This window comes from Ciconia boyciana, chromosome 19 (genome assembly GCF_034638445.1).
Source record: "Ciconia boyciana chromosome 19, ASM3463844v1, whole genome shotgun sequence".
Classification (NCBI taxonomy): Eukaryota; Metazoa; Chordata; class Aves; order Ciconiiformes; family Ciconiidae; genus Ciconia; species Ciconia boyciana.
Window position 1 is genome coordinate 1,077,158 of NC_132952.1, and position 25,736 is coordinate 1,102,893.

The 25,736-nt window shown below is 51.3% G+C and overlaps 2 protein-coding genes across 4 annotated transcripts in view; both read left to right on the top strand.

Moving 5' to 3' along the window:
- HSPG2 (heparan sulfate proteoglycan 2) overlaps positions 1-1,818 on the top strand; it is a 38,857-nt gene extending 37,039 nt beyond the window's left edge. The window contains 5 exon segments of the mRNA XM_072883978.1: positions 78-156; positions 269-339; positions 443-526; positions 594-697; positions 1,357-1,818. Coding sequence (XP_072740079.1) covers positions 78-156; positions 269-339; positions 443-526; positions 594-697; positions 1,357-1,520 — 502 coding nt within the window. The 3' untranslated portion in view covers positions 1,521-1,818.
- A 718-nt stretch (positions 1,819-2,536) lies between these two features.
- Positions 2,537-25,736, top strand: part of USP48 (ubiquitin specific peptidase 48) — a 30,426-nt gene continuing 7,226 nt past the window's right edge. For 2 of the 3 annotated variants that reach the window (XM_072883906.1, XM_072883908.1), the window contains exons 1-18: positions 2,538-2,740; positions 3,404-3,524; positions 3,765-3,921; positions 4,863-4,990; positions 6,177-6,301; positions 6,859-6,967; positions 8,259-8,392; positions 8,619-8,701; positions 9,003-9,182; positions 11,512-11,637; positions 13,745-13,894; positions 16,477-16,677; positions 18,105-18,219; positions 18,364-18,494; positions 19,911-19,982; positions 23,021-23,145; positions 23,356-23,478; positions 25,330-25,391. In XM_072883906.1, the coding sequence (XP_072740007.1) occupies positions 2,607-2,740; positions 3,404-3,524; positions 3,765-3,921; positions 4,863-4,990; positions 6,177-6,301; positions 6,859-6,967; positions 8,259-8,392; positions 8,619-8,701; positions 9,003-9,182; positions 11,512-11,637; positions 13,745-13,894; positions 16,477-16,677; positions 18,105-18,219; positions 18,364-18,494; positions 19,911-19,982; positions 23,021-23,145; positions 23,356-23,478; positions 25,330-25,391 (2,276 nt within the window). In that variant the 5' untranslated portion in view covers positions 2,538-2,606. Of the gene's footprint in view, positions 2,741-3,403; positions 3,525-3,764; positions 3,922-4,862; positions 4,991-6,176; positions 6,302-6,858; positions 6,968-8,258; positions 8,393-8,618; positions 8,702-9,002; positions 9,183-11,511; positions 11,638-13,744; positions 13,895-16,476; positions 16,678-18,104; positions 18,220-18,363; positions 18,495-19,910; positions 19,983-23,020; positions 23,146-23,355; positions 23,479-25,329; positions 25,392-25,736 lie in introns of all 3 variants that reach the window. The other variant, XM_072883907.1, reaches the window with a different exon arrangement.

Below are 25,736 nucleotides of genomic sequence, written 5' to 3' on the forward strand. Positions count from 1 at the left end.
GGGGTGCTGCACCCCCACCCGTGCCGTTGCACCCTCCCGGGGTGCTGCACCCACCGAACCGTCCCCTCTCCTTGCAGCCCACCCGGGGCGCCCGAGACCATCGAGCTGGAGCTGCGGACGGGCAGCGCCGACGGGCTGCTGCTGTGGCACGGGGCGGTGAGCGGGGGGGGTTGGGGACACCGCTGGGGAGGGGACCGGGGTGCTGAGCCCCCTTCGGGCGGGGGTCAGGGTGCCCCCCACCCCGCTCATCGCCCCGCTGCGCCCGCAGGAGCCCGGCGAGGGTGGCAAAGCCAAAGACTTCATTGGCCTCGGCTTGAAGGACGGGCACCTGGTGTTCAGGTGAGGGGGGGACCCGGCGTCACCCTGGGGTGCCCCGTGCCACCCAAGGGTGCCCCTGTCACCCAAGGGTGCCCCCTGTGCTGAGCCCGCGTCACCCCTGCAGCTACCAGCTGGGCAGCGGCGAGGCCACCATTGTCTCCGAAGACCCCATCAACGATGGCGAGTGGCACCGGGTGACGGTGACGAGGTGGGTGGGGGTCAGGGTGGGGGCCGGGGTGGGGGTCGGGGTGCGGGTGCTGATGGGTGCTGTGCAGGGAGGGCCGGCGCGGGCGGCTGCAAGTGGACGGGGAGGAGCCGGTGAGCGGGGAGTCGCCGGGAGCCAACGTCATGGCCAACACCCAGGGCAGCGTCTACGTGGGTACGGTGGCACCTGGGGGACGTGGGGGGGGCACAGGGTGAGACGTGGGGTGGACGTGGGACGGGACGTGGGGTGGGACACGGGCTGGGACGCAGGGTGGACGTGGGATGGGAAGCGGGATGGACATGAGATGCGACACGGGGTGGGACACGGGGTGGCTTGCACAGGGGATGGGACACAGGACAGGACACGGGAAGGGGACACGGGGTGGGACACAGGACGGGACCGAGGGTGGACACGGGACGGGATGTGGGATGGGACACGGGCTGGGACACGGGGTAGAAACGGGATGGACATGGGGTGGGACACGGGCTGGGACACGGGACATGGGGCAGGGCACAGGATGGGCCTTGGGATGGGACCCAGGACAGGGGAGGGGACACGGGATGGGACATGATGAGGGGTGGGACATGGGAGGGAGCACGGGCCTGGACATGGGCTGGGACACAGGACGGGGAACGGGATGGACACGGGACGGACACGGGACGGGGACAGGTGATGGGACAGGGGACAGGGCGCAGGACGGCCGTGGGGTGGACACTGGACGGGACGGGGGACGGGACATGAGAAGGGGACAACCGCTGGGACGTGGGGCGGACGCGGCGGGGGACACAGAGGGGACACCGGGCGACCCCCCGCGTCCCCCGCGTCCCCCGCAGGCGGTGCCCCGGACCCCCGCAGCCTGACGGCCGGCAAGTTCACCTCCGGCATCACCGGGTGCCTGCGGGGGCTGGCGCTGGCGCCCGCCGGGGCCCCCCGGCACCCCATCGACCTGCGGCACGGCGCGGTGGGGGGCTCCCCCGCCCCCCCCTGCCCCCCCTAACCCCCCCCCCCCAAATATATTGGGGGGGGGAAATTTGGCCAATTTTATTCTTTTCCAAAAAAAAAAAAAAAAAGCCAGGAGGAAACGGTGCTTCGCTGCCCCGGGGTCACTCCGGGGGCGGGGGGCCGGGACCCCCAACAATGTTTACAGTCCCCCCCCCCCCCCGGCCCGCCGGAGCTGTGCCGGGGCGGCCGGGCCGCCCGGGTGTCCCCCGGGGTGGCAGCGGGGTGGGGGCGCGAGGGACAATCGGGGCGCTGGCGGGGCCCCCGCGGGGACAGCAATTAAAGGAGAGAGAACAGCGCGGCTGCCGTGTCCGGGGGCTGCGCCGGGGGCCTGGGTGCTGGGGGGGCGGGGTGGGGGTCTGGGTGCTGGGGGGGCGGGGTGGGGGTCTGGGTGCTGGGGGGGCAGGGTGGGGGTGGGGGTCTGGGTGCTGGGGGGGCGGGGGCCTGGGTGCTGTGGGGGCGGCGTGCGGGGGCCTGTGGTGTGGGGGCGCAGGGGGGCGGTGGGGAAGGGCTGTGGTGTTGGGGTGCGGGGGGTATAGTGGGGGGTACGGTGTGGGGGGTAGGGGTATGGGGGTGGGGGTATGGTATAGGGCGGGCACGGTATGGGCAGGGGGTATAGGGTGAGGATGGGGGGTCTGGGGGTGTTGGGTGTACGGGGTTGGGGGTTATGGGGGGATGGCACGGGGGTACGGGGGTAGGGCAGGGACGGTGTGGGGGGCGGGGGGGCAGGACCCAGGCGCTGGGGCCGTGCGCGCACACACACGCAGACAGACACGCAGACAGACACGCAGACACAGACAGACACACAGACACCCACCCGCCCCACCCCCCCCGCCCGGGCTCCGCTGCCGGTTCCGGGCGGGAGGAGCCGCCCCCCGCGGAGCGCGCAGGCCCCGCCCCCAGGCGCGTCGCGCGTCGCAGCCCGTTACCGTCAGCGCCTCGCGCCCCTCGGCGCGTCGCGCGCGTGGCGTCACCGGCCCTGACGGCGGCGGCGGCGGCAGCGGGAGGGGCCGGGCGGGACCGGGCCGGGGCCGGGGCCGGGGCAGGCCCGGGCCGGAGGGGAGGGGGGGCGGCGGCGACGGCCATGGCGCCGCGGCTGCAGCTGGAGAAGGCGGCGTGGCGCTGGACCGAGACGGTGCCGCCCGAGGCGGTGGCGCAGGAGCACATCGAAGCGGCCTACCGCGTCGGGCTGGAGCCCTGCCAGCGCGGCGCCTGCCGGTACGGCCGGGCCCCCCCCGCGCCCTCTCCCCGCCCGGGGCGGCCCCCTGCCTCTTCCCCGCCCCGTACCTGGTCCCTCAGGGCTGCAGGGGACCCCGACCTCCCCCCCCCCCTCCTCGTGTTTGGGGTCTGGGGGCTCCCCCGTTCCCTTCTCTGGGGCCCTCGCCCCCCCCACCCCGGGTTGGGGGGGGACCCCGCGTTCCTCCTTCCTCCCCTGAGTTTGGGGAAGCACCCTGCGCTTTCTGGGTCCCTCAGGGTCGATGGGGACCTCCCCCATTCCCCTCTTTGGGACCCCCATTCCCCGGGGTTGTGGGGGGCCCCTCTCCCTGCCCGGCTCCCCAGATATAGGGGACCCCCCCGGGGTTGTGGGGGGCCCCTCTCCCTGCCCGGCCCCCCAGATAGAGGGGACTTCCCCGGGTCCCGTACTCTTCCCTGGGGCCCCCCTCTTTTTTCCTCCCTCTAGTTCTCCATCCCTTGGGATCTCCTTGTTCTTCTCTAACCACCGCTTTTGAGGGGTGTGGGGGACCCCTGTCCCACCCCATTCGCTCTGTTTACCATTACGGGGTCCCCCTTGTTGTCCTCATCCCAACGGTCACCCCTCCCCAAGGGACAACAGCATCCCTTCTGCGAGGGTGACAGTTGGGACGGGTGCTGGTTCTACAGGAGGAACTGCCGGGGGAACCCCAACTGCCTGGTGGGCATCGGGGAGCACGTCTGGCTGGGCGAGATAGACGAGAACAGCTTCCACAACATCGACGACCCCAACTGCGAGCGCCGCAAGAAGGTAGCCCCCCTTCCCCCCCCAAAAAAAAGCATCCCCTGCCCTTTGCAGTCCCCAGGGGAAGATGGGGACGAGGGGAGGTGACGCCTTGTGTAGCCGGGGAGTTTGGGACGCGGCTGTTTGTACAATGCCAGAGTGGCCTTTTCCCAACAAACAGCCGTAAAGCGGCTGCCCCAACTGCTGGATTTCTGCTTGCTCCTCCGCAGCGGCGAGTGACGACTGTTGCTTTCTCTCTTACGCCAGAACGCGTTCGTGGGCTTAACGAACCTCGGCGCCACGTGCTACGTGAACACTTTCTTGCAGATGTGGTTTCTTAACTTGGAGCTCCGACAAGCCCTCTACTTGTGTCCCAGCACCTGCAGCGAGTATGCGGCTGGAGAGGGTGTCCCGAAAGACAAAGGTGGGTGGTTTTGCTCGTTTTCGCCGAAAATTTTACACGCTGGCATTGTCTTTGGGATGACATTTATCGGGAGAATTGACGGTGAAGCTACAACCACTTGTCCGATCTCCCCTCGGCTCTTTTTGAGTCCATCACCCGGCTTTGAGGAACGAACCGTCCTTTACCCGACTTATTTCTTAAATCGGAGTGATTTGATCTGGTTGAAAAATCCAGTTTGGGTTTGTTTCTTGCCGGGCTGCTTCCCAGACTGGTTCCCAGCTTCACGATGGTGCTGGAGGTGGAAGCGCATGGGTTGGGGCTGATCTGCGCTACCCTGGAGCCGCACTCATCCCACGGGAGGGCAAAAATTTAGGTCCCAGGTACGAATGAGGCTCCCAATTGCCCGCGTAGTGGACGCAACGGCCTCGGGTGACGTACCTTTACGTATGGTATGGTGCTATAGGTGCACTCTGGGTCAGGGCAGCTGCCTGATTTCTCCTGTTCCGGTTTTTATGGTGTTTTTAAATGATGTCTCACCGTTTAGGGTAAAAAAGAAGCCGTTGCTACAGGGCATTCGGCGCACGCTGCTTGAACTGTTCACTCACAGCTCACGCTAGGCGCTGCGGCGTATTTATGGTTGGACTCGGATGATCTTAAGGGTCTTTTCCAACCTAAATGATTCTGTGAGCCTTTGATATTTGGCCTGTGCTGTCATCACTGACGTGAACCACTTCGGTTTGACTCGATTGGAGTCGAACGGTTGGACTCGATGATCTTAAAAGTCTTTTCCAACCTATACGATTCTGTGATTCTCAAGATAATTTAAAACAGCTTTTAAAAAACATATCATTTCTAATCATTAAATTTACCTGTACGAAGAAAGAACAAGCGAATTACTTGGAATAATTATCTCTTGCCTTGAATTACTTGCTGTGACTTGTGCAACTTGTTGTTTTTAACAGACTATGAGCCTCAGACCATTTGTGAACACCTCCAGTACTTGTTCGCCTTGCTGCAGAACAGCAAAAGGCGATACATCGATCCCTCTGGGTTCGTCAAAGCGCTGGGCTTGGACACAGGACAGCAGCAGGTAGGTTTGAGGCGTTCCCCTTGAGTAATTACCTTCTCTAAAGCAGCGTGAAACTGCCCTTTTATGTTATTTTAGCACCTCTGAGCCAGGATGTACTGCTCGCTACAAACACAAAGGGAGAAGTGCTCAGGGCCCTTCCCCTCTGCGTGGGAGATCAGGAGGAGCCCAGGGAGCGATGGGATGGGGACAGGGAGTGTTGTTAGCGCCTGATAGACGCCAGCACCGTGCTGGGTGGGAGCCGAAGCTGCCATGAGGGTCCTTTCGCAGGTGCTTTAGGGGCTTGCTCCTCCTAGGGCAGGGAGATGCTTGGCGGTGGGTAGTTCAGTGGGGGTTGAAGAGCCCTCGCAGGGCGAGAAGACATTTGGTCAGGTCACCGAGAGCCAGCCGAGGTCCAACACGAGCGTGCGGGGCAGAGAAAGCACCGTTAGAGAGGGGCAAGCGCCGCAGACCGGTCCTGTGGGGCTCTCTCCGAAGCTGAAGAGGGCTCAGGAGAAGGGCACGGCTTGAAAATACACTTTGAGAAGCAAGAGGGAGATTGTTGGCTGAAGAGCCCAATCGCCGGCGTGCGTTTCCTCAGGAGGATGCGGGAGGGGAAGGAAGTGGTCGCTGCCGACCGGTGATACTGAAGGACAGCTGGGAGAGGCCAAAGCCCGTTTGTTTTTGGAAGGGGAGAGCAAAGGAGAGCCAGGGTGGGAGAGGAAGGCCCCAAGATGAGCGTGGGGAAGCTCTCGATCCTCGCGGGAGGGGACGAATTCACAGGGCAGCTTCTCATTTTTGGGGTGTTTCTATTTTTCTTCTCACCTATAATGCAAGCAGGAACAGCTTGAATTGCATGCTGAGCTTTGAAAGACGAGCATTAACGGGATAGAAAGCTCTGTGGGAGCTTTTTTTTTTTTCTTCCAGAGCCCTGCGAGGAGCAGGGCAGAAGTCAAACCACCCGGCGCGGCTGGCCGGGAGCCAGGTTAACTCATGCCGTGGTCTCACGCTGGGGGCCTCGCGCTCCTTTTAGGCAAATTCCTCTTTTTCTTTAGTTCTCCCGGCCGGTCTTTTTTCTATTCAGTGCACGCCGGAGCCTCTGTGCAGCCTGCGTGCAGGGCTCCGGGTAATTTGCAGTAAATTAGCGACAAGGTTGTGATTGGGCTTTGTGCTGTGGTGCATTGTTAACGGACTTGGCTTTCTCTTCTAGGATGCCCAGGAGTTTTCAAAGCTGTTCATGTCACTGCTGGAAGATACTTTATCCAAACAAAAAAACCCAGATGTTCGCAACATAGTGCAAAAGCAGTTCTGTGGAGAGTACGCCTATGTCACGGTGTAAGTATTTGGTCTTCGGGAAGAACCTTTCTGGAAATATTTAAACATTTTAGAAGGAGTTGAGGGGGAAAGATCCCTCCTAACAGCTGGAGCAGGCAGGTAAGCTTCTGCCGAAACATTTTGTAAGAGTTTGTTAGCTTTTAGGTTTCCTGATTCTGTGCGCACGGTGTTGTTGCAGTTCAGGAAAATTTACCAATTAAACCTGCAAGTGAGTTAATGGAACGTGAAGTCCTGCAGCCAGAAAATAGAGTACTCGAGTGTCGTATTTTCATTCCTGCGTTCTCTGAGCTGTGGATTTCCCCTCAAAAATGATATAAAATGGTGTATGCGTGTTGTAAGCAAGTGCTCTTGGTTTTCCTGGTAAATACTGTTATCCTGTTACCACCTTTTTGCAGAGTGTTCCTGGTGTAGGGGTGTGAACCATGTAAATTCTGACTTAAATAACTTTTTCTCCTGGTTTTAGAGCTCAAGGAGTAGTTTACTACTGGCTGGGGAGTTCAGACACACGGACCGGTGAACTGTCCTCATGTGTTTTTTGTCCTTTTTTTTAATCCTAGCTGCAACCAGTGTGGCAGGGAGTCCAAACTCGTGTCTAAATTTTACGAGCTGGAGTTAAACATCCAAGGGCACAAGCAGTTGACAGACTGTATAACGGAATTTCTTAAGGTATGAGCTCGCTGGTTTTTGAGTCCTGCTATTCTTAGCAAGGTGTTTTAATTCCTTCCTTCAATTAACAGCCTTTGAGGTCGGTATCAGAGCAAAGTGACCGAGTTGTCTCGGTGAGATGCATCCAAAAGCAAATGCTTTTTTCGGCAGACCCAGAAAATGAGGATTGAGTCATGCAAGCAAGGAGTGGCTCCGGACCAGAGCGTATCAGATGCACATGTTATGGCTTCAAAAAGCACTTGAAAGCCGCATGTTTAGTTAAAATACTTTCCCAGCAAAGTTGGGGAAAAGTCCCCAGAGTCTGACAAAAAGTCCCCATGTGCTTTGTCATGGACAGCACCGGGAGAATGGCTGCTTTTTGTGTTTTCTATATCGGTGCTAATCTGCATAGCAACAGGAGACATTCCCCGCTCTAAAATGTGCTCTCAAAAATACTAGGGAGGGCCGGGAATAGCTGCCGGAACAGCTGCAAGTGCTCTTAATTCGACTTGAAAATTTGCCTAGATCTTAAGTTAAGATCCAGCGTGTTAAAGGTTCGAGGTGTGGATTCAACTAAAAATATTTAGGACAGAGCTAACCTGAAACATGACTCTGTACCCGAGCTGCCTGGCTGTTGGGCAGCAGCTTCACCGGGCAGCAGCTTCACCGATGCGCTCAGCAAACCGGTTGCTCTGCTTGCGGAAGGTCTGCTATGAAAAAAGACTGGTTTGTGTACGCGCAGTAAAATCCTGAAATGGTGAACTTCAAGTTTGCCTGCTCCTCCTTCGAATGAAACAACCCGGTGACCTTGTTTAGGGCAGTTGGAGTTCTCCTCTGGCCTAATCCTGCCTCTGGATCTACTTAGGCGTAGGCAATGACTCTTACGCGGCGATGTTTGTGTGGCTGAGCACAGGGGGATTGTAGTTTCCAGGCTTTACATTAACTTGGGCCATGTGAGCTTGTAAAAGGGCGATTTAATTATTTTCTTTTTCATAGCCCTCAGTATAAACCAACTCAGTCAAGTGGAGAGCAAACCCGACAGTCTTGTAAGTGACCTGAGAACAGGGCTCGATTCGGTCTAAAACTTTCCTTAAAGCGAGAGCAGCCTACTACGGCCATGCTGTAGAGCACATTTGTTAGCGTGCATTTTTTAACCAAGAGATTATTTTGGAACGCAGCTGGGTAGAGACTTAAATGGTTAAAATAACTTCCGTGCTTTTCAGTCTCTAGCTGTTGAGGAGCTTGGACTGTTTGACTTTTCAGTGGTAACCTGTTCTCAAGACCTTTCTTTCTGCCTCCCCTCCCCGCTCAGGAAGAAAAATTAGAAGGGGACAATCGTTATTTTTGCGAAACTTGTCAGAGTAAGCAGAACGCCACGAGGAAGATCAGGCTGCTGAGTCTTCCCTGCACACTCAACCTGCAGCTGATGCGTTTTGTGTTTGACAGGTAAGCCTCTCGCTGGAGAGTGTGCTGTAAAAGCGGGAGCGCCCTGGGTTGCGTGGAAGCTCTTTGGACAGTCATCTGCTCTGCTCTTTCTGCATTGATTTGGGAGATTGAGGATTGAGTGCGTGCGTGAGCTTCTCTGGGGATGCTCGGTGGGTTTCAAGGGGAGTTATTTTGAGATGTGAACTGTTATCGCTGTCCCCTGAACCGAAGCTTTGCCTCTGCACAGACAAACTGGCCATAAGAAAAAGCTGAACACCTACATCGGCTTCTCTGAGCTGCTTGACATGGAGCCTTTTATGGAACAAAAAAGTGAGTTTTGTGCACTGTGTCTTGTTAACTTTACCCACCGCCCTTTGGCAGACAAGAGGAGATCTCCTCTGAATCGTCTTTTTGATGGAAAACTATGTCAAGAGTTGTTTGAAGCCCTCATTTCAAATGACTACCTCGCTAAGTGGGTTGTGGAAGCCACAACCTACTTAGCGAGGTCTTGGAGAGATGCGAGTTCAAGTGCAGTCTTTGTCTGCTGCCTTGCAAAAACATTAAGCGCTAGGAAAGAAAAGATCTGTGCTGTTTCATCCAGAGCCCTGTATAACTGCTGCTTTCCTTCCAGATGGCGTCTACGTGTATGAACTGAGTGCCGTCCTCATACACCGAGGCGTGAGCGCGTACTCCGGGCACTACATTGCCCACGTGAAGGATCCGCAGACGGGCGAGTGGTACAAGTTTAACGACGAAGACATAGAAAAGATGGAGGGGAAGAAGCTGCAGTTGGGGATTGAGGAAGATCTAGGTAAAACCTTTAAGTTGTGAGTGCCCTTTTAAAATAACTCTTTTCACCAAAAACACGGAGGCTGAATACGTGGAGGCCCTGATACTTTTAAAACAAAAATGCTCCTGCGTGTGCTGTCACGTCTTAGGAGTAATGTGTGAAACAGCAATTCTGTTAATTGCAGCCAGATTTTCTTCGTTTCAGCCCCGTGTGAGTGTTTACGCACACCTTGTGATCAGTTCCTCTACTCTAGTATTTCTCTTGCCTGCCGCATGGCAGATAAGACACTGATAACTCGGGCAGCAGTTGCCTATCGGGATGAAACAGGCGAGTTGCCGCTTCCTTGGCTGGTGTGCAAAAGGACGCTTAGGAACAGATAACAGGATTACTTTCAGTTTCCTTAACACATTATGTTTTTATTTCCACTGAGGTGTTTTACTTGGAGGCAGTAAAGAGTCTCCGTAAAAAATCTTGATCCAAATAATGGCTTGGAAGCCAAAACTGCCTTTTTACTTTACACTTTTTACTTCTCCTTTGCGCTCTTCTGTTCTACCGTTGTCAGCTCATCTTGTGCCGGTGTCCCGGTGCTGACCCAGATAACCATGTTCCCTGGGCAGGTCTTGATTTCTTGGAGAGCTTGGGCTGAGGCTGGACCTGTGGGTTTCTCAGTCTGCAGTTGATATATAGGAGTGGTTCAGCATTAAATTGGTGTTTTGAGTGCTCGGATTTGCTGCTGCTCAGTGTTCCTTAGCGCAGGATGCTTTGCAGTATCAGGAAACAGGGAAGTTAATGCCAGAAATTTCACTTATAATGCAAGCAATCCATTCCCAGAAACACTGGCCCACCAGGACACTCGTGCTTTGCTGCAACTGGACTTTATGAAATGTTGCCTTTCTTTAAAGCATCCTTAAATAACAGCTTAATGAAAAGACACTCTCAGATGTATTTGCTCCCTTAGTTTGTTGTAAAGCCACGTCAGCCTGAGCACGCCCTCGAGCAGGCGTGGGGCATTAGCCTCCCTCGCCCGTTTCCTTCCGTGCATGCATCTGCATGATGCCGCTTTATTTTCAGCTCTCTCGCTAGTAAACACCTTCTTGCACTTCATCACAACGTACATAAACGCTGGCTGCCACCGGAGCAGCTTTGTCATCCTGCTAACGTTTGACTACTGCTTGCTTGCAACCAAACCGTGAAGCTGGCTAGACATCTAGTGGTGTGAGAGAGAAAAATAAGCCCCGAAAGGAAGAAAGAGCTTCTCGGCCTTTCTTTTTAACCTCCCGAGTTACCCGGCGTAGCAAAATAAGATGCAAATAAACCGCTGTGACCTTGATCTCGTAAAGGTTTATGCTTAACTGCAAGTAAGTATTCTTGCTGAAATACAAGGCTGCTTGAAGAATATAAGTAAAGCGTGTTTAGAAGCCCCTGTAGGCTGGGAGCCTTAATATTTTTATCAAGCGCTGATGTTATTTGCCTACTCCAAGCAAAACTGAGACGACTCTTTGTTACAAATGCATGCAACAGCAGGAGAAGGTCAGTAATGTAAAGCAGGGGTCTGCTGCGGAGAGAGTCCTGCAGCCTGGCCATGCAGATGGGAACAATTTAGAAAATATTTGGAGAAAATGTAAATAAAGAGCGTCTAGGAAGTCCCCTGGATGGTGTGGTGGGAGAGGCATGTGAATTTTTCCAGAATTTGGGAAAGACAGACACTTTTCTTAATATTTCAATATTGTTCTTTATTTTGTTTAAATTTAAAAAAATGTTTGCTTTTTGAAGCTGCAGTAGGTAAATGGTTTTTTCCTTCCCTGGCAGTCTGTCTGAAAACGGCAACTCTCGCAACATGAGTTTACGTTGCGCCACCACTTGCTCTGAAATGACCGTTTCCGTGGCTGTTCGCTCCCTAAAAGCTTTGTTGCCCAACAGAAGGGCACGCGTTTTTTCATGTACACAATCACCTGTAAATAAGATTTTCTTCCCTGAGGATTTTACTCTGTTCTTTGGTGTCAGGTCGCCAGAACGAGAGGCAGAGGGGAGAAAGTATGTTTTTGCAAGAGCTACTTTTGGCTCCGTGAGGTTTAACTGGGGAGAGAAGAAAGGCTCTTGTAGAGGGCGGTTCAGAGCAGGCTCCTAATTTTAGTCCCTTTGAATTACCCTGCCTCCAGAAGTGCTGGAGGGATTTGGGTCTTGCTTTGGGATACAATTTTGGCTCGTGCCAAGCCCAGCGCTTGGCAAAAAGAGGCCTGCCAGAGCGCAGTGGGGAGAGGGAAGCCGGCTAGGTGGCAAACTCGTCCCATTAATGGAGAATCAGTAAGCGAGCTTGTGTGTTTATTATGTTTTGCCTTCTGTACCGCAGCGGAACCTTCTAAATCCCAGACTCGCAAACCTAAGTGTGGGAAAGGGACTCACTGCTCGCGCAATGCTTACATGCTGGTGTACAGGCTGCAAACCCGGGAGAAATCTCTGACAGTCGAAGTACCAGGTAAGTGAGCTTTAACTCTCCTGGCCTCTGCATCTCGTCTTGTCACGCTCCAGGCGGGCCAGGAGTGGGGTCTCGCTCGAAGCCCCTTTTGTGACCACTGTCCATGAGCCCCCAAAGGTGCTGTATGCAGCTCGGTGTCATGACCAGTGAAACCCTTGGGCTTTCCTAGCACTTTAATATTGGCCCAGTGATCCCGCCGCTGTTCCCGCTCAGACCTCGCTATCTTAACCAGTGAGACGAGATGGGAAGGGGTTAGGAGGAGATCATCCCGCTGGGAGTCACGTGCGGCAGTGGAAGCGCTGGGATTTGCAGCCGGGATCCCACAGGAACCGCTCAGGTTCCTGAAGGCGAAGGAGAACAGCGTGGTTAAATGTCATTGCCAGTGCATGTACTGTGCTGGAGGTGAATAATCCTGACAGATGTCAGGTTTCTTCTGCGAGCGCTTAATCTTTGCCATATTGAGAATAAACAGCGTGAAAATAAGAGGATGCAAGCCCTTAACAGGAGTTTTGTACGAGCGCGTTCGTGTCTTGCTTTAGAATTACTGGGGGTGGCAGAAATCCCTGTAGGTTTGGCCTGTGGATTTAATGATGCTTCGCGTTTGCATGCTACTCGATTAGAAATATTAATTAGGCCCCTGGTGCTGACGGGGATGGAGGTGTGTTCCACCTTCTTCCCTCTTCTGCGAAGCAGGGACAGCGGAGGTGGCGTGTCCCCTTTGGACCTCTTGCTGTTTGTTCAGGTTATCTGGATGTGGAGGGGGGTAAACCGTACAGCTTTTTTCCCCCCTAATAACAGCACCAAACCTTTTCCAGCCCCCCACCACTAAAACCCACCCTCGGAGCCACACAGCTTTGGGAATTAGTGCTAATTCCTGCCTCAGATCTGTATTTTCAGTCTGTTTCCTGAGCTCTCTTGCGCTCCCTTTCCTCCTACCCCTCTGCCCAAAACAATAACTCGGCAAAAGCCTCTCCACCCAGCTCCAAATTCCTGCGTAGCCCCGCGGTTGCCTTTGTTTCATGTGGAAGCCTGCCAGGGAACAGGGAGCGAAGGGCAGCAGTCGAGCCGTGCGGTTGCGGGGAGGTTTCATGCAACTGTAAATTTGAGGCATTTTGCTTTGATGCTGTTAAAAGCGGCTTTTCTGGGACAGCGGAGAGACGTAACTTGGCTCTGACCTCAAGGGGGTCAAGCTGGTTGTTTTTTAATACTGTGTATTCTCCCAAGATGGATATTGTGCTCTCTGGCCGCAGAAGCGTTAACCTTTCTGGAAATATTTTAGCTCTTCAAAATACTGCTAAATAGGAAAAGGCTTCAGATAAGCAGTGCTTTCCCTCTTCCTTATACCAGCCCTGCGAGGGAAGTGTTTTATCTTTTTTTTATTTTTTTTTTTTCCCCCTGCTGAGGTTTGGTTTGTTTGGGGTTTTTCCATCTGCGACAGCAAAAATTCCCATTTCCCTCACCTTTCTCTTGACACCAGGATCTGCCCCTGCTTGTCTCCCATCTCCTGAGGGCTTTTTGCCCTTGGGTTTGCAATGCGCTTCGACACCTCTCGCTGAGATCACGCGTACCCATGGGGCTGCAAGTCAGGACGGGCTTCAGGTGTATCAGAAGGGTGAGAAGCTCTTGCTTCTGCCCTGGGAACAATGGGTCCTTGGCAGCACAGAGGAGCTGCTCTCAGTGGGAGGCAGAGAAATGGCTGGAGCGAGAGGAATAGCAGGGAGGGATTGAAGCAGGCAGCAAAGCGTCCTGCCGTGCGCCGGCTCCGCAGCCTCTCACCAAACCCCGTTGCACTTCGCACGACTGCCAGCGCTCGGCGTAGGCTTGTTAGCAAGCAAAGGATTTCTCTTAACGCAGCAACCAACCCTGAGTAAATGATTTTCTTGGGCGCCGTTGTATTGCGCAGGATAGTTGCATTTAATCATCTACAACCACAAATATTGGAGAGAGCAACGTCCGTGCACTTGGCTTTCGGGAAGACCTTGTATGTCAGTAGCTGCGTGGGGGAATTTTTAGGCTTGCTTGTTATCCCCAGATAACCGATCGCAGGGATAATTAACGTAACTGGCATTTTTCCTTGAAATGAGTGCTTTTTCTTCTTTCCCAACAGCTTTTCTGCAGGAGCTGGTAGAGCGCGATAACTGCAAGTTTGAGGAGTGGTGCAACGAAATGGCCGAGATGCGCAAACAGAGCGTGGCCAGAGGCAAAATCAAACACGAAGAGGTGAAGGAGCTCTACAAAAGGTTACCCGCTGAAGCTGGTCTGTAAGATATTGTGGTAGTATTTTGTAGTAGACCATTGTTAAGATTAGTAATGTTTTGTAACTAACTCACAACTCGCTTCTGTGGCCTGAACGCTTCGCTGGAAGGCATTAGCTGCAGCCTGCTCAGAAGAGGAGAGCGATCTGTTTGTTGTTGCTTGTGTGCATGCTTAGGATTTGCTTTCCTTCTCTTGTTTTTCTGCCTTAACCTATTTTTCCCCTTTTTTTGCTCATTCTAATGGCCTCTGGCATCGCTAATTCCCTCTTGCTCCTTCCACATCAGTCAGTCTCCTGTGTGCTTCCATGCATCGTGACTGTTTTCTTCTGCCCGGTGAGCAGCTCATCTCGTTAGCGGTTAGTAGCATCGAGGCAGAATAACTGGCCGGTCTTAAATTACCAACTCCCGTCAAGTCTGGGAGCTGTTGGTCCGAATTAACCGGCAGGTAACAGGGTACAAGAATGCCTGGCCTCCAGCAGAAAATGATTTGATTCATTCCTGCCAGTGCTTCGAAGCCCCATGTCTAAGCTTCGTAGTCCGTCCGATGAGTGACTGGGGTGAATCCTTTCCTACTACTCCCTGTGTCTGGTCACCTTAGCATGTCTGAACTCAAGGATTTTTATTCCCCCCCTTGTTTTTCTCTCCTGTCTCCCTCAAAACAAGTGTAGGGGCACTTGCTCTGTCCATCCAGCGGGGGGAATTTCTCTCCACTATGCGCAACTCCTAAAAACTCCAGGACATTTGTAATTAAAGACTTTAACACGCTACACAAACGCATTTTAGACAATTTGATTTTTAGCTTTTAATATTCATTGCTCAACGCTCAGAACCAGCAGTGAGACTCAAGTAGCCGAACAGCAGACTCCTCAGCTCCCATAAATGTCTGCCTCTTCAATTTATGAACCTGGGTTTGCAGACAACGGGCGCTTAACTCACGGACAGGAGGGTGTCGCAGCTCATCTTGCCGAGTCCCCGCAAGCCAGAGCGGTGTTAAAATGTCACCGTTAAATCAAAGTTGTGGCGGAGGTATGAATCTGCCGTGAGTCACCGTTAAAAAGGAGCAGCAAGCACAACTCCGGTGTGTTTTCTCTCCCCCTTAGCAGAAACAGAATAGATTGCTCTTGGCATTTCTAACACGACAGAGGAATAAATCTCAAAAAGGTGTTTTTTACAAGTGCAGGTAAAGCTCCTCTGCCCCCATTTGAAGATGGCAGGACCTGAAGCACTGCCCTGAGGGCACCCGCTGCCTGCCGCTGGGCACGTCCTGGGCACAGCAGCTTGCTAGCACAGCTGGAGGCAGTGTTCTCTCGGAGCTGCTCTGGGTCTGATCCCGCAGGAGCTTGGGACTCTCTCTGCAGCTGTGTAGACACGTTTTGTGCCAGCTTTTTGTAGCCTGCCCCAGAAAAATGTGCTTTCCGGGGGAGGCAGCTTTCGTCCCAAACTAGCAAACCATTTCTGACAGCGTTGCAATTCTCTGGAGGTCATGGCTGTGTATCTCTGATGGCATTGTGCAAGACGAAAATACTGCTGATTTATCCTGCAGGGGAGAGAGAATTTGAAGCCCGGCTTCGCAGAAATCCAGTGCAAGCTGGAAGACAAAGTGTTTTCCTGTAGCTTCTCTATTGCTCCTTTGTATGAAACATTGAGGATTTGTGTTCATTTGATAAATGTAACTAACGGTTACGTTTCCCCTCAGTTTCAGAGCTGCCCTCCTCGTGTCAGCACAGAGTGGTTTAATTTCTTCCTAATTTCCCAATCATCTCTCAGAAGGGTTTACACATCAGCACTGGGTTTCGGTATCGAGATACAAGGGTTTAACCCGGAGCTATTTTGCTGCTCATACAGACGCTGACCCGCTCCTGAACCTTGGCTTTGTGCAAGGTGTTTCTCCTTTAGCAAACAAGGGCGAGTCTGCTGCTCTGTTTAAAAAAAAAACCCCAATAATGCTAAAAACTTCAAGGAAGTTTCAGTTTGCACTGTAAATCTTAAAATGCGTGAGTGTTTCTCGCCCAGAGTTGTAAGAGCAGCCCAGAATAACCCCAAAATTTTGGGCGCTGAAGGGATGGGGCGAACACTGACCTTGTCTCTTTGCTGTTGTTGCCTTTTATTTTTCAGTTTGCCCTGATGAGCTCGCTCTGTTATAGAAAGAGCCTTTAATGTATGATCATAATTTAAATACTATATCTGTCCCTCGATGGACGATAGGAAAACCTTTCCCTTTCCTCGACTACTCTCCGATAAGCCCCTAAAGGTTTAGTAGACTGGAAGCACTCCCTTTCCTAATTGGAGTGCTCCGCGGTTTCATATTGATTGCTTGAATTCGAAATGACCGCTTGTTCTTGCATATCTTAATTTCATGTAGCTCCTGTCTTCTAAATCTGTGATACGGAGATGAGAATTGGACGAGGGAAGCTGTATCGGATGTTGGAAAACTTGTACCACAGAGATTTAATCAACAGCGGTAGCCTGTTAATTTTTTAAAGTACCGTTGAATATCAGAGTAATTATCAAATACCATCTGCTGTATTGTGTATTAGCTGACACGTACGGGCTTGTTTCTCTTTGTGGTTTTTTCCCCTCCCAGGTTCCCCGTACGACTTCATCTCTCTCGAATGGCTGCAGAAATGGCTGGATGAGTCTACTCCGCCAAAACCTATAGATAACACAGCCTGCCTGTGCTCACACGGCAAACTCCATCCGGATAAAATATCCATTATGAAGAGAATATCGGAGTACGTGGCTGACTTCTTCTACAGGAGATACGGAGGAGGGCCCCGGCTGAACGGTGAGGTGTTGGGCTAGAAAGAAAACACCCTCTCCAAGTCGCGTTCTCATGAGCTGAACATGTTTTAGTGCCTTGTTCTGGTCCCAGCCCCGTTTTGAGCCATCCTTTGTCATCATAACTTTATTTCTGCGCATAGCTTTTGTGCTGTGCTGTTTATTTCCGGGTGATTTTTTCACTGTTGCTTAATTACATTAGCATTCAAACAAACACAATTAGTCTGATTGCAGGGTCTGTTTCAGACCTGAGTTCTGCTCTGCCTAGGAAGAGCTGTGCGTGGAAGAATTTCAGAGAAAGCAATGGTGCATTTAGGTTGGAAAACATAATACTTGGATGGTTTTATGAAGTTGGTTCTAGAAAATAACAAAACTTGCACATGCAACCCCCCAGACTCTTGAAAATGATTTTTCTGTGCCTGCAGCACCTACAGATCCTGCGTAGGCAGCGTTTTGTGGAGCGTGCGGATCTGTGCTGCCTCTTGCCAGCAGCCCGCGCTCCAGAGCAGCGCGGATGTGTGCAGGCCAAGGCGATCGTTTACTGTCTTTCGCCTCTAGCCTGTCCCGAGATGCCTCATCCGAGGGAAGCACATACCTGATAGCTTATGTGCTTGTGTTGCACACATCTGTCATGCATTTTGATTTTTGGGGTCAGCCCAGCCCCTGCAGTCTTTGGGCATCCCTTAATCAAGCCCCAGGCTTAGTTTCTTTTATAAAGGAGCTCAATAACTCCCACTGAGACCAAATTAGCTCAGCTCCTGCTAGGAGCTTATAGGGAAGAAACGCAACCAGCAGAAACTGCTGTGACGCAGGCAGCCTTTGTAAAAAAAAAAAAAAAAAACCCACCAAAAAAAACCAGGCCAACATTTATTAGTCAACTGGAAGATCGCCTGCAGGTTTTTTCGTTGAGTACGGCTGGGAGGGATGGATCGGATGCGCTGTGTTCTCTGCCTTGCTTCCCTGGGAGCGACCCTCTTGCTCCCAGATGAAAATATACACCCAGCTGTAGGGTTTCTGCTCCTGTTGGTCCAGCGTAGCTTTGCAGGAGGGGTTTTTCTTTCTGGGTTTAGCTTACCAAGTGCCATGATACAGCTGTTTTTTTCTTGCATATGCCTGAACTGTCGTGCCTTTTGACTCCCGTGTCTGTGTGTTGGCGTGACCTGGCTCGCAGCTGTACTTGCAAACTGTTGATAGCAGCAGCGGAGAGCTGTGAAGCTAGCGGAACAGATCGCACCTCATCTGAAGCATTTTACGCTTATTTAAGCTTCAAATGTGGCCTGATCTGGCAGTAACCCCAGGGATCTCCTCATTTACATGTGAAATCTCCGGTCATGAGGCAGGATAGTTGGTGCGTACCTGTCTGAGCACGTTCAAACCAGGGAGAAGCTCAGCCATGTGTGCAATAAATTGTGTTTCTTCTTCCCCCCACCCCAGTCAAAGCACTTTGCAAGGACTGCGTGGTAGAAAGGTGTCGAATCCTGCGCCTGAAAAACCAGTTAAACGAAGACTACAAGACAGTTACGAACTTGCTGAAGATAACAGTCAAGGGGTACGTAAGTCCCGACACTCTCAAACGTCATCAGAGATTTTTTTAGAAGGGCTTAAATGGCTTTTTCCTAAAGATTTTACTGTTTGGGCTCCAAAGGAGAACGGAGTTGTGATTTGCGTTGCCAACACTGTTCTCTCTCTGCAGGAACGACGGATTTTGGGTTGGAAAGGCATCCTTGCGGAGCTGGCGTCAGTTGGCTCTGGAGCAATTAAATGAGCAAGACGAAGACGCGGAGCACAGCAATGGAAAAATGAATGGGAATGCACAAAACAAAGGTAGTTCTGCTGCTGCAGGGACCCGCCAGCTCTGACCGATACCTCCTAACAAAAGACACGTCAGGTGTTTCTGTAGCTGTTTTGCTTCCCTTGTATGAGTAGGGAGGGAAGGATAATAAATCAAATAAAAAGCTCCTTCATTTAAGGAGCTTTTTATTTGATAAGCTTCGAAACTGCTGGGTGATCTTCATACCTGGAGAAGATGATGAGGTAATAAGTGGTTTTACAAAGCAGTGTAAAATTACCGCCCCAGACACATGATCTTTTAATCTGCTTTTATCTGAATGAGGGAACACAAGGGAGGAGGAAACATGAAAATTACCTTGGGGAAGGGATGAAGATGTTTATTGCGAAGGTCTATGGATGAAACAGCGCAGCTGGGAAAGCAGCTCTGGCAAAACACAGCCTAGGGGAAAAAAAAGTAATCATGAATTGTACTCTATTCTATGTCCGTATCATGAGTCTGTGAGAATAGATGGGTTTTTTCATTTGGCTTGTACTCTTTAAACCTTTGGAACTAGGATATTTTGTTGAGCTTTTTGTTTCATAACTGAGGGCAAGAAGCTTGTTTGAATGAAAGCGGAGATGATCAGCTAATGGCATTGATCGTGGGCTCCGAGAAGGCTCCAAGAACAGCAGATACCGCAGCCCCCCTGATAACGTCTGTGAGCTGGCGCTGCTGGTGGAGCATTCATTGAGAAAAGGGTACTTCTCCGCTGAGTTACCGCTCATTCCTCAGCGGTGACCTTGGTTTCACAACAGGTTGCAACTCCCAGTAGTACCCTTGAATTGCTCACAAGCCAACTTGCTGGTGAGGCAGGTCGTTAGAGACTCTTACTAACGCGGTGTTGTGTTCATGATGCTCCAGTTCCGTGGCCAGCGCTTCTGTCCGTGGAGCTACAGTTCTTAACTATAATTTCTATATTAATGTGGGGCTTGTCAAACCCCTGGCAGGCTCCCCCTTAGTTTGTCAGGCAGCATCTGTTTTAGATCAGTATCCTCAAGGCAAAGAGCGGACTAATATTTTGCCAGGAAGGTTTCTGCTCCCTGCGCTCTTACCTAGACGTGTGTTTAGGTTAAACTCTGAGATCTCTGGGAGCAGCGAACCCCTGTGGTGTTCTAGCTGTAACAAATGCGGTCCTTTGTAATCTCACAAAGGACGGGCTTGTTCCCCACGCACTTCAAAGCACTCCTACGTGGCCTGTAGGCTGTAATCCCGCCTGCCCAGAGGCCAAGACATTTGAGAATAACAAATTTCCTTCCAAAGTTTCCCTTGGGTTAAGGGTTTTGCCGCAATTTGAAAGGCAACCATGCTCCTTTCCCCCAAAGATTTTTCCTTTCCGTGGGAGAGGAGCTCTGTGCAATCTTCGTGGGTTTTTTTGTTTGGTTGGTTTTGTTTTTTTTTTTTTTAATTAGATGAATCAAATGAAGAGAAAAGAGAGGAGGAAGAGGAGTTAAATTTTAATGAAGACATCGTTTGCCCACATGGTAAGTCTCTACGGGGGATGGAGCTGAATATGTCTGTTGTTGCCCAGTGCTCAAGATGTTAACCTTGTAGCCTTTGGTCCATCTAAGGCCAACATGAGTAGTTACTGAGGAAATGCGCTTAATTCTCATTTGCCTGGTGTTTCTTGACACTCAGACTTCGAGCTTTTACTTGTGAGCGCTACCACATTGCAGTGCAAGTTTTGTAAGGCGGTGAAAGGGGTGTAAACGCAGAGAAGCTTGGATGCTGCGGGAAGTGCTGGGCTGCGGAAGCAAGCATCTCTTCCTAACGAAGCGATGTGATGGAGTGAGGGCAGCACCAAGGATCTGCAGCCACTTGGAAGCTCTGAAAGTATTAGGAGCAAAACAGGTGGTGTAAATCAGTCAAGGTGGGAGCTGAGAGTATCCATTTATTCTCTTGGTTTACATTAAAACAGGAGCACTTACCTAACAACTGTAGAAACATGGGCTTATCTGCGAGCAGCTGGGACCGCTAAGGGTATTGATTACCAACGTGCTGTGCTTTGGTGTCCGTTTACATAAGGTTTTGACCCGATGTTAGTTGTTTTGCTAAGTGATGGTTCATTAGCTACATCCTTGGCTACCCTCTTGTTTCAATTTCACTTTTTTTAGCTTGTATGTCACTCCCAGACATAACTCTCTTCTAGTAAGCTCCTGTTTGGAGGCATTAATTTCCCTGCCAGGGATACTCGATCTTGTTCCTAGTAAGAAAGAAACATGCCATAAATTAGCAACATGCCTCCTGTCATCAAGGCTAATCAAGGATTTGGAGTAATGGCTTGATAACGCCTCATTTTAAAGCCGAGTGTTTAAGCACTTTGTCACGGTGTTAGCTGTTTTTCAGAGCCTTTAATGCCGTATTTCCCATTGACGTGAGGCTGCTGCTGTTAAATAAAAGCATGCAGCACGGTGATGAAACATTTAATGTAGCCAGACATGATAAAAATAGGCAAATAGGCCTTTGAAAATATTATGCTGGTAAATCACTAGTTGATCTGTGACTTTGGGTCATATCAGAATAAATAATATTAACTATGGGAGCCGCTGGCAGTCAGATTTCATCGTCTTGAGCTAACCTCCAGTTACTCATGGAAAACAACCTTTCCACCTTTAAAATTTCCCTCTGGAGTGTATCATCAAATCTGTACTCTTGGTCCTACAGCCTTAATTTTGCCGCGGAGGAAGTTCCTGTCTTCATGGTAGGCTCTGGAAAAGCCAGCGCTTTATCTGTGAGGTCTGGCTGGCCTCCAGAAATGCCATCCGGGCGTTCCCTTAAGAAGTCCCTTTGCATCTTTGCTGCAATTTCTCGCTCTCCAGTAGCTGCCCGACCCCAGCAAATAATTTTTTCCAGATACCAAGTTAAGACTGCTTTGATGTCTGTGCCCAAAACATGTCCCTGGACGGCGGGAGGGGGAAGCAGGGTCAGCAGTGGTTAGGATCATCTTCCAGATGGCAAAGCACTTGTTCCCCGCACACCCAGATCTGATTTTTCCACCTCTTTCGCTCAACAGCGTATCAGTCTGTTTTCATTAATTATGCGGTGTCAAGGCACTTATTTGTACAAGCTCGGTTTTTTCCCATCCTTGCTGGCTCTGGAAAGCCGCCTGGTCCTGCCTCCTGGTATGGTAAAGCTGGGCCACTTGGTCATGTTTGATGAAGAACAAGTGGCCAAGTGCTGCATCGAAGCAGTCCAGCCCGACCTTTGTTTATTAGAAGAAAAGCAGGAGGGGAGCGTTGCTATTTTTTCCCCTCTGGGCTGGCAGAAATCCAGGCTTGGCTGGAGCGAGGAAAGCTGACGGCTCCATGGGCCTGAGGAGCTGCTTGTAATGTTAAAGAGCTACCGGAGGGTGGGGAGGAGGGAGCCTTTTCTCCCTGTCTTCTTTCTGTAGCTCTTCAGGCTATAGAAAAGCAGATAATAAGGTATCGTGCCCTTTGCTGGACACCGCTCAGCACCGTGACTTCGCAGTTGCTGTTTTGCTTCCCTCTTGCTGGTGAAATCCACGTTGAGGCATGAATTCCCATGCCGCATCCGAATCCAGTTTGCATGTTGGTGTTGCAACGAGTGTTCCTCTCATTTCTCACTGCGACTCCACGTAGCACAGCCGTGCTTTGACTTCCCAGCTGCTGTCCCATAGGGAGATGCCGTTGTGTTTTCCCTTGGCAATCATCAAGCCTGCAAGTGGGTGGCTGGTTGGATCCCCGAGCCCTCGCCTTCTCCAGTTTTTCCAAGCCTTGTTTGTCCGCCGGAGCGCGTGTCGTCATGCATACACATGGTGTCCAAATGCGTGAGCGTGACCTTTCTGCTACTTCTGTCGCTAAAATGACAAGCACAAACGCCTTGTGCTAAACCTTTCTTGGGTTTTTTTGAGCTGTTTGAGCATCAGGACAGATAATACAGCAGGCAAGTCGTCTAGGGGGTAGCTGGTAAATCTTGCGTCGTATCTTCACACGCCAGTTATTCCCTAGAGCAGATCTAGGGTGCAAAATCTGTCCTTTCCAGATTTTGAGGTGCTTGGATAGGGCATGTGAAGCCATCTGAGATTATACAGTGGTAAATTTGTTTTTCAAGGGTGCGGAAAGCACCTGGCTCCTATTTCATGGGGCATGGGGTTAGTCGGCAGCTTGGTGAATTGAGTCGCCATAAAAATGTAGCTATGGATAGCCAAGATCAGAAAACAGTAGCCCTGTGACCTCTCTGGCTTGTCCTTGCTTTTCCGAGCATCTCTTTACCACTGCTTGTATTTGATCAGCTCCTTGGGTTCATGAGCTTTGAAATCTAAAGGACATTTTTATGAATTAAAGTCATTTTTTTTTTTTCCTGTCTAAGCAAGGAAATTATAAAGTTGAAGGTGACTTCGTGTATTGGTTGCGCTCTTTTTTGCTGACATGGTGTTGGCCGAGAAGTGCATGAATATCTTCCCCCACGTTTATACCCTGTAATCTCTTAAATCTAGTTAGCGCTGCAAAACATCGCTGAGCGTGTCAAGAGCAAAGCCCTTCTCTTGGCTCTCTCTCTGCAGGTGACCTGTGCATATCCGAAAACGAACGGAGGGTGGTTTCGAAGGAAGCCTGGGAGAAACTCAAGCAATATTTTCCAAAGGCCCCCGAATTCCCAAATAACAAAGAGTGCTGTTCCCAGTGCAAGGTATTTGCCGAATAATATTACCCTTTTGTTGGCTGTAAATACCTGGTCATATTTCTGGTTTTCTTTTTAATACAACCCAGTGCAGTGGAGGAGGGTAATGTCGCCTTTTAATAGCAGCTAGGAACTGAAGCTGTGGTCTAATTAACTGTTTCATGCAGATTTTGCTGAAATAGGAATTGAAGCTGTGGTCTAATTAACTGTTTCATGCAGATTTTGGAGCGTGAAGGGGAGGAAAACGAAGCTCTGCATAAGATGATGGCCAGCGAGCAGAAGACTTCTCTCCAGAACCTCTTTCATGATAAATGCAGACCTTGCCTGGGCAGCTGGCCTCAGGTACAGGAAGGAGTGCGACGAGGGGAATGTAGCGGGGCTTAGGGGAGGTTTTTATTAGCTTTTATCCCTCCTAAAAAATTCTGTTTCGCCTGCAAGAGAGACTTGCCTGATAATCATTCACTCAGTCCGAGTGCGACCGTCCCTGCGCCGGGAAGCCTGTGCCAGCAGAGCTTACACGTGTGTTGTGCCGAGGTGTGATTTCCCCCGATTAGCTGCGCTGGCGCAAAGCCCCGCTAAAGATACACAAGAATGGCTCGTGTGCCAACATAGCTGTCGCTGGCCCGGAGTCAGCTAGATAAGCAGCGACAATATTGCTGCTGCGGTTACATCTGTCCCTAGAAGGACCGAAACGGTGTGACCGTGCCGGCGGAGGCAGCTTTCCACTGCCCTCCGTCTGCCTTCCCGTGCAAGGCCAGGCTTTTGCTGCTGGTCAGACAAAATTCGTGTGTGCTCTGGCATCCTCCTGCATCACGAGAGCTCAGGGAGAGCTTCCCGAAACGCTGAAGCCCTGCAAATAGGAGCAATGGTTGTGCAAGACCTCTCATACCAGCTTCTCCCCGGTACAAGTGTGCAGCTCTCCAGGACTTTCTTGGGGCCTTGAGGCGGCTCCAAAGAAATGGCACAAGCTGTTGGCTCCCTGCCTTGGCTCCTGGACGTCTCGCGGTGCTGATTAATGATTGACTCTTAGATCCTGCCAAGCTGTTTTGGCAGGTACCTGCCTCGGTCGCTCGTACGTGTGAGGGCAGCCTGCCGCCTTCGGGGGCCTTCTCCAGCCGTGAATAGATATTGAAGTCAAGACGGATCCCTGTCTCGGAACCAGGGAGCCCCAAAAGGGTTTAAATGGGAAATGCTCTGTGCTGAGCTGGAGAGCTGCCAGGTCCTACCGGCGATATTTAAGGGTAGTACGTGGTTGGGTCTGCTTTTGTAGCTGGAGTAAGCGATGGAAAGCTGGAGCCCATCACTGTGGGTCAGCTCAAAATACGAGGGTCTCTCCAGGCAGCGAGGCTACGTCCTCTGCTCTCTTTGAATTTCCCAAGGGAGCATGATAAAAAGGAACTGAGGATCTCTCCCTCAAGCTTTGTGAGTTTTCCTGATCCAAAACAGTTGAGGTTGGGGGAGCAAAATAAGCGGAGCGGTTTAATCTAGAGGACCTGAAGGGAGATTAAAAAAAAATATATTCCTCAGGTGTGCTGAGTTTTCCTGCAGAAAGATGGAGTGAGCCCTGAAGTCTGCCTTAGGGAAAGCGGTGAGGATAGGGGAGCTGATTCTTGTCACCCAGCTCTTAGGATCTTGGTGGTTTCTTGTCCAAGAGCAGACTATCTAATGGCAAACCAGTTGGGACAGGAAAACAACAGTTTATCCAAAAGCCGCTGCCTCTTGAGGGTGCACGGCTGTGGTTTTGAATTTGTGCTGCCGCCAAAAGGAGAAACTCCTCGATTTTGATGGGCGAAGCAAATGAGGCAGGTTGGGGTGGTCTCACCCCACACCCACGGGGGTGCAGAGATGCGTCTGCTTTAGACCCCGGGTACCCGGCGAGGGAAAACACGGTGCTGGGCAGTCTTAGCTGCTCCAGGGGAAATGACCATTTCCTGCTGTGAATTAAAGGTAATTGGATCTAAAGCTAAATTAACTTTGTAATAAACACGAGATTAGTAATGTAAGTGCTTAGTACTTGATCCCAAATTATTTTACTTGGCTTTCCCAGTGCGCTTGGATGGAGTTGTCATGGTAAAAACGCTGAGGTCTCGAAGAGAATGAGCACTGCAGAAAAAGCTGAACAGTCATCGCTTCTCTATTGTTGGATTAATTAAAAAATATCCTTTTTTTTTTTTTTCCTCTTTTCACCTCCAGGAGACAGATGAGCTGTATATTGTTTCACAGTTCTTTGTAGAAGAATGGAGGAAATTCGTCAGGTAACTTGGCTTGAGGTTTTTGGTGCTTTTTATTCCTTTTGGGGGAGGCTGTAGATAACGATTTTGCTTTTGAATCCCGGTGCAGTGTGCAGTTACCTGCGGTTTGCCTTTGTGGAAACAGGGAAGCTGATTTTTGCAGGACTTGTATCAGTTGTAATACGTTGTAAGAAACCGAATTTCCTTGTTTACTGTGTCTTAACCAGATGGTCGGATTAGATAGTAACCTGATTAGTTTTTTCATCTGTCTGGAGCTGTATCCTATAGGCAAAGGTCACTGCTCAATCCTGTTTCCACGGGCTGCTGGTGGTAGGAGATGGAAATCTCCCCTAGATAGGAGAGTAATTT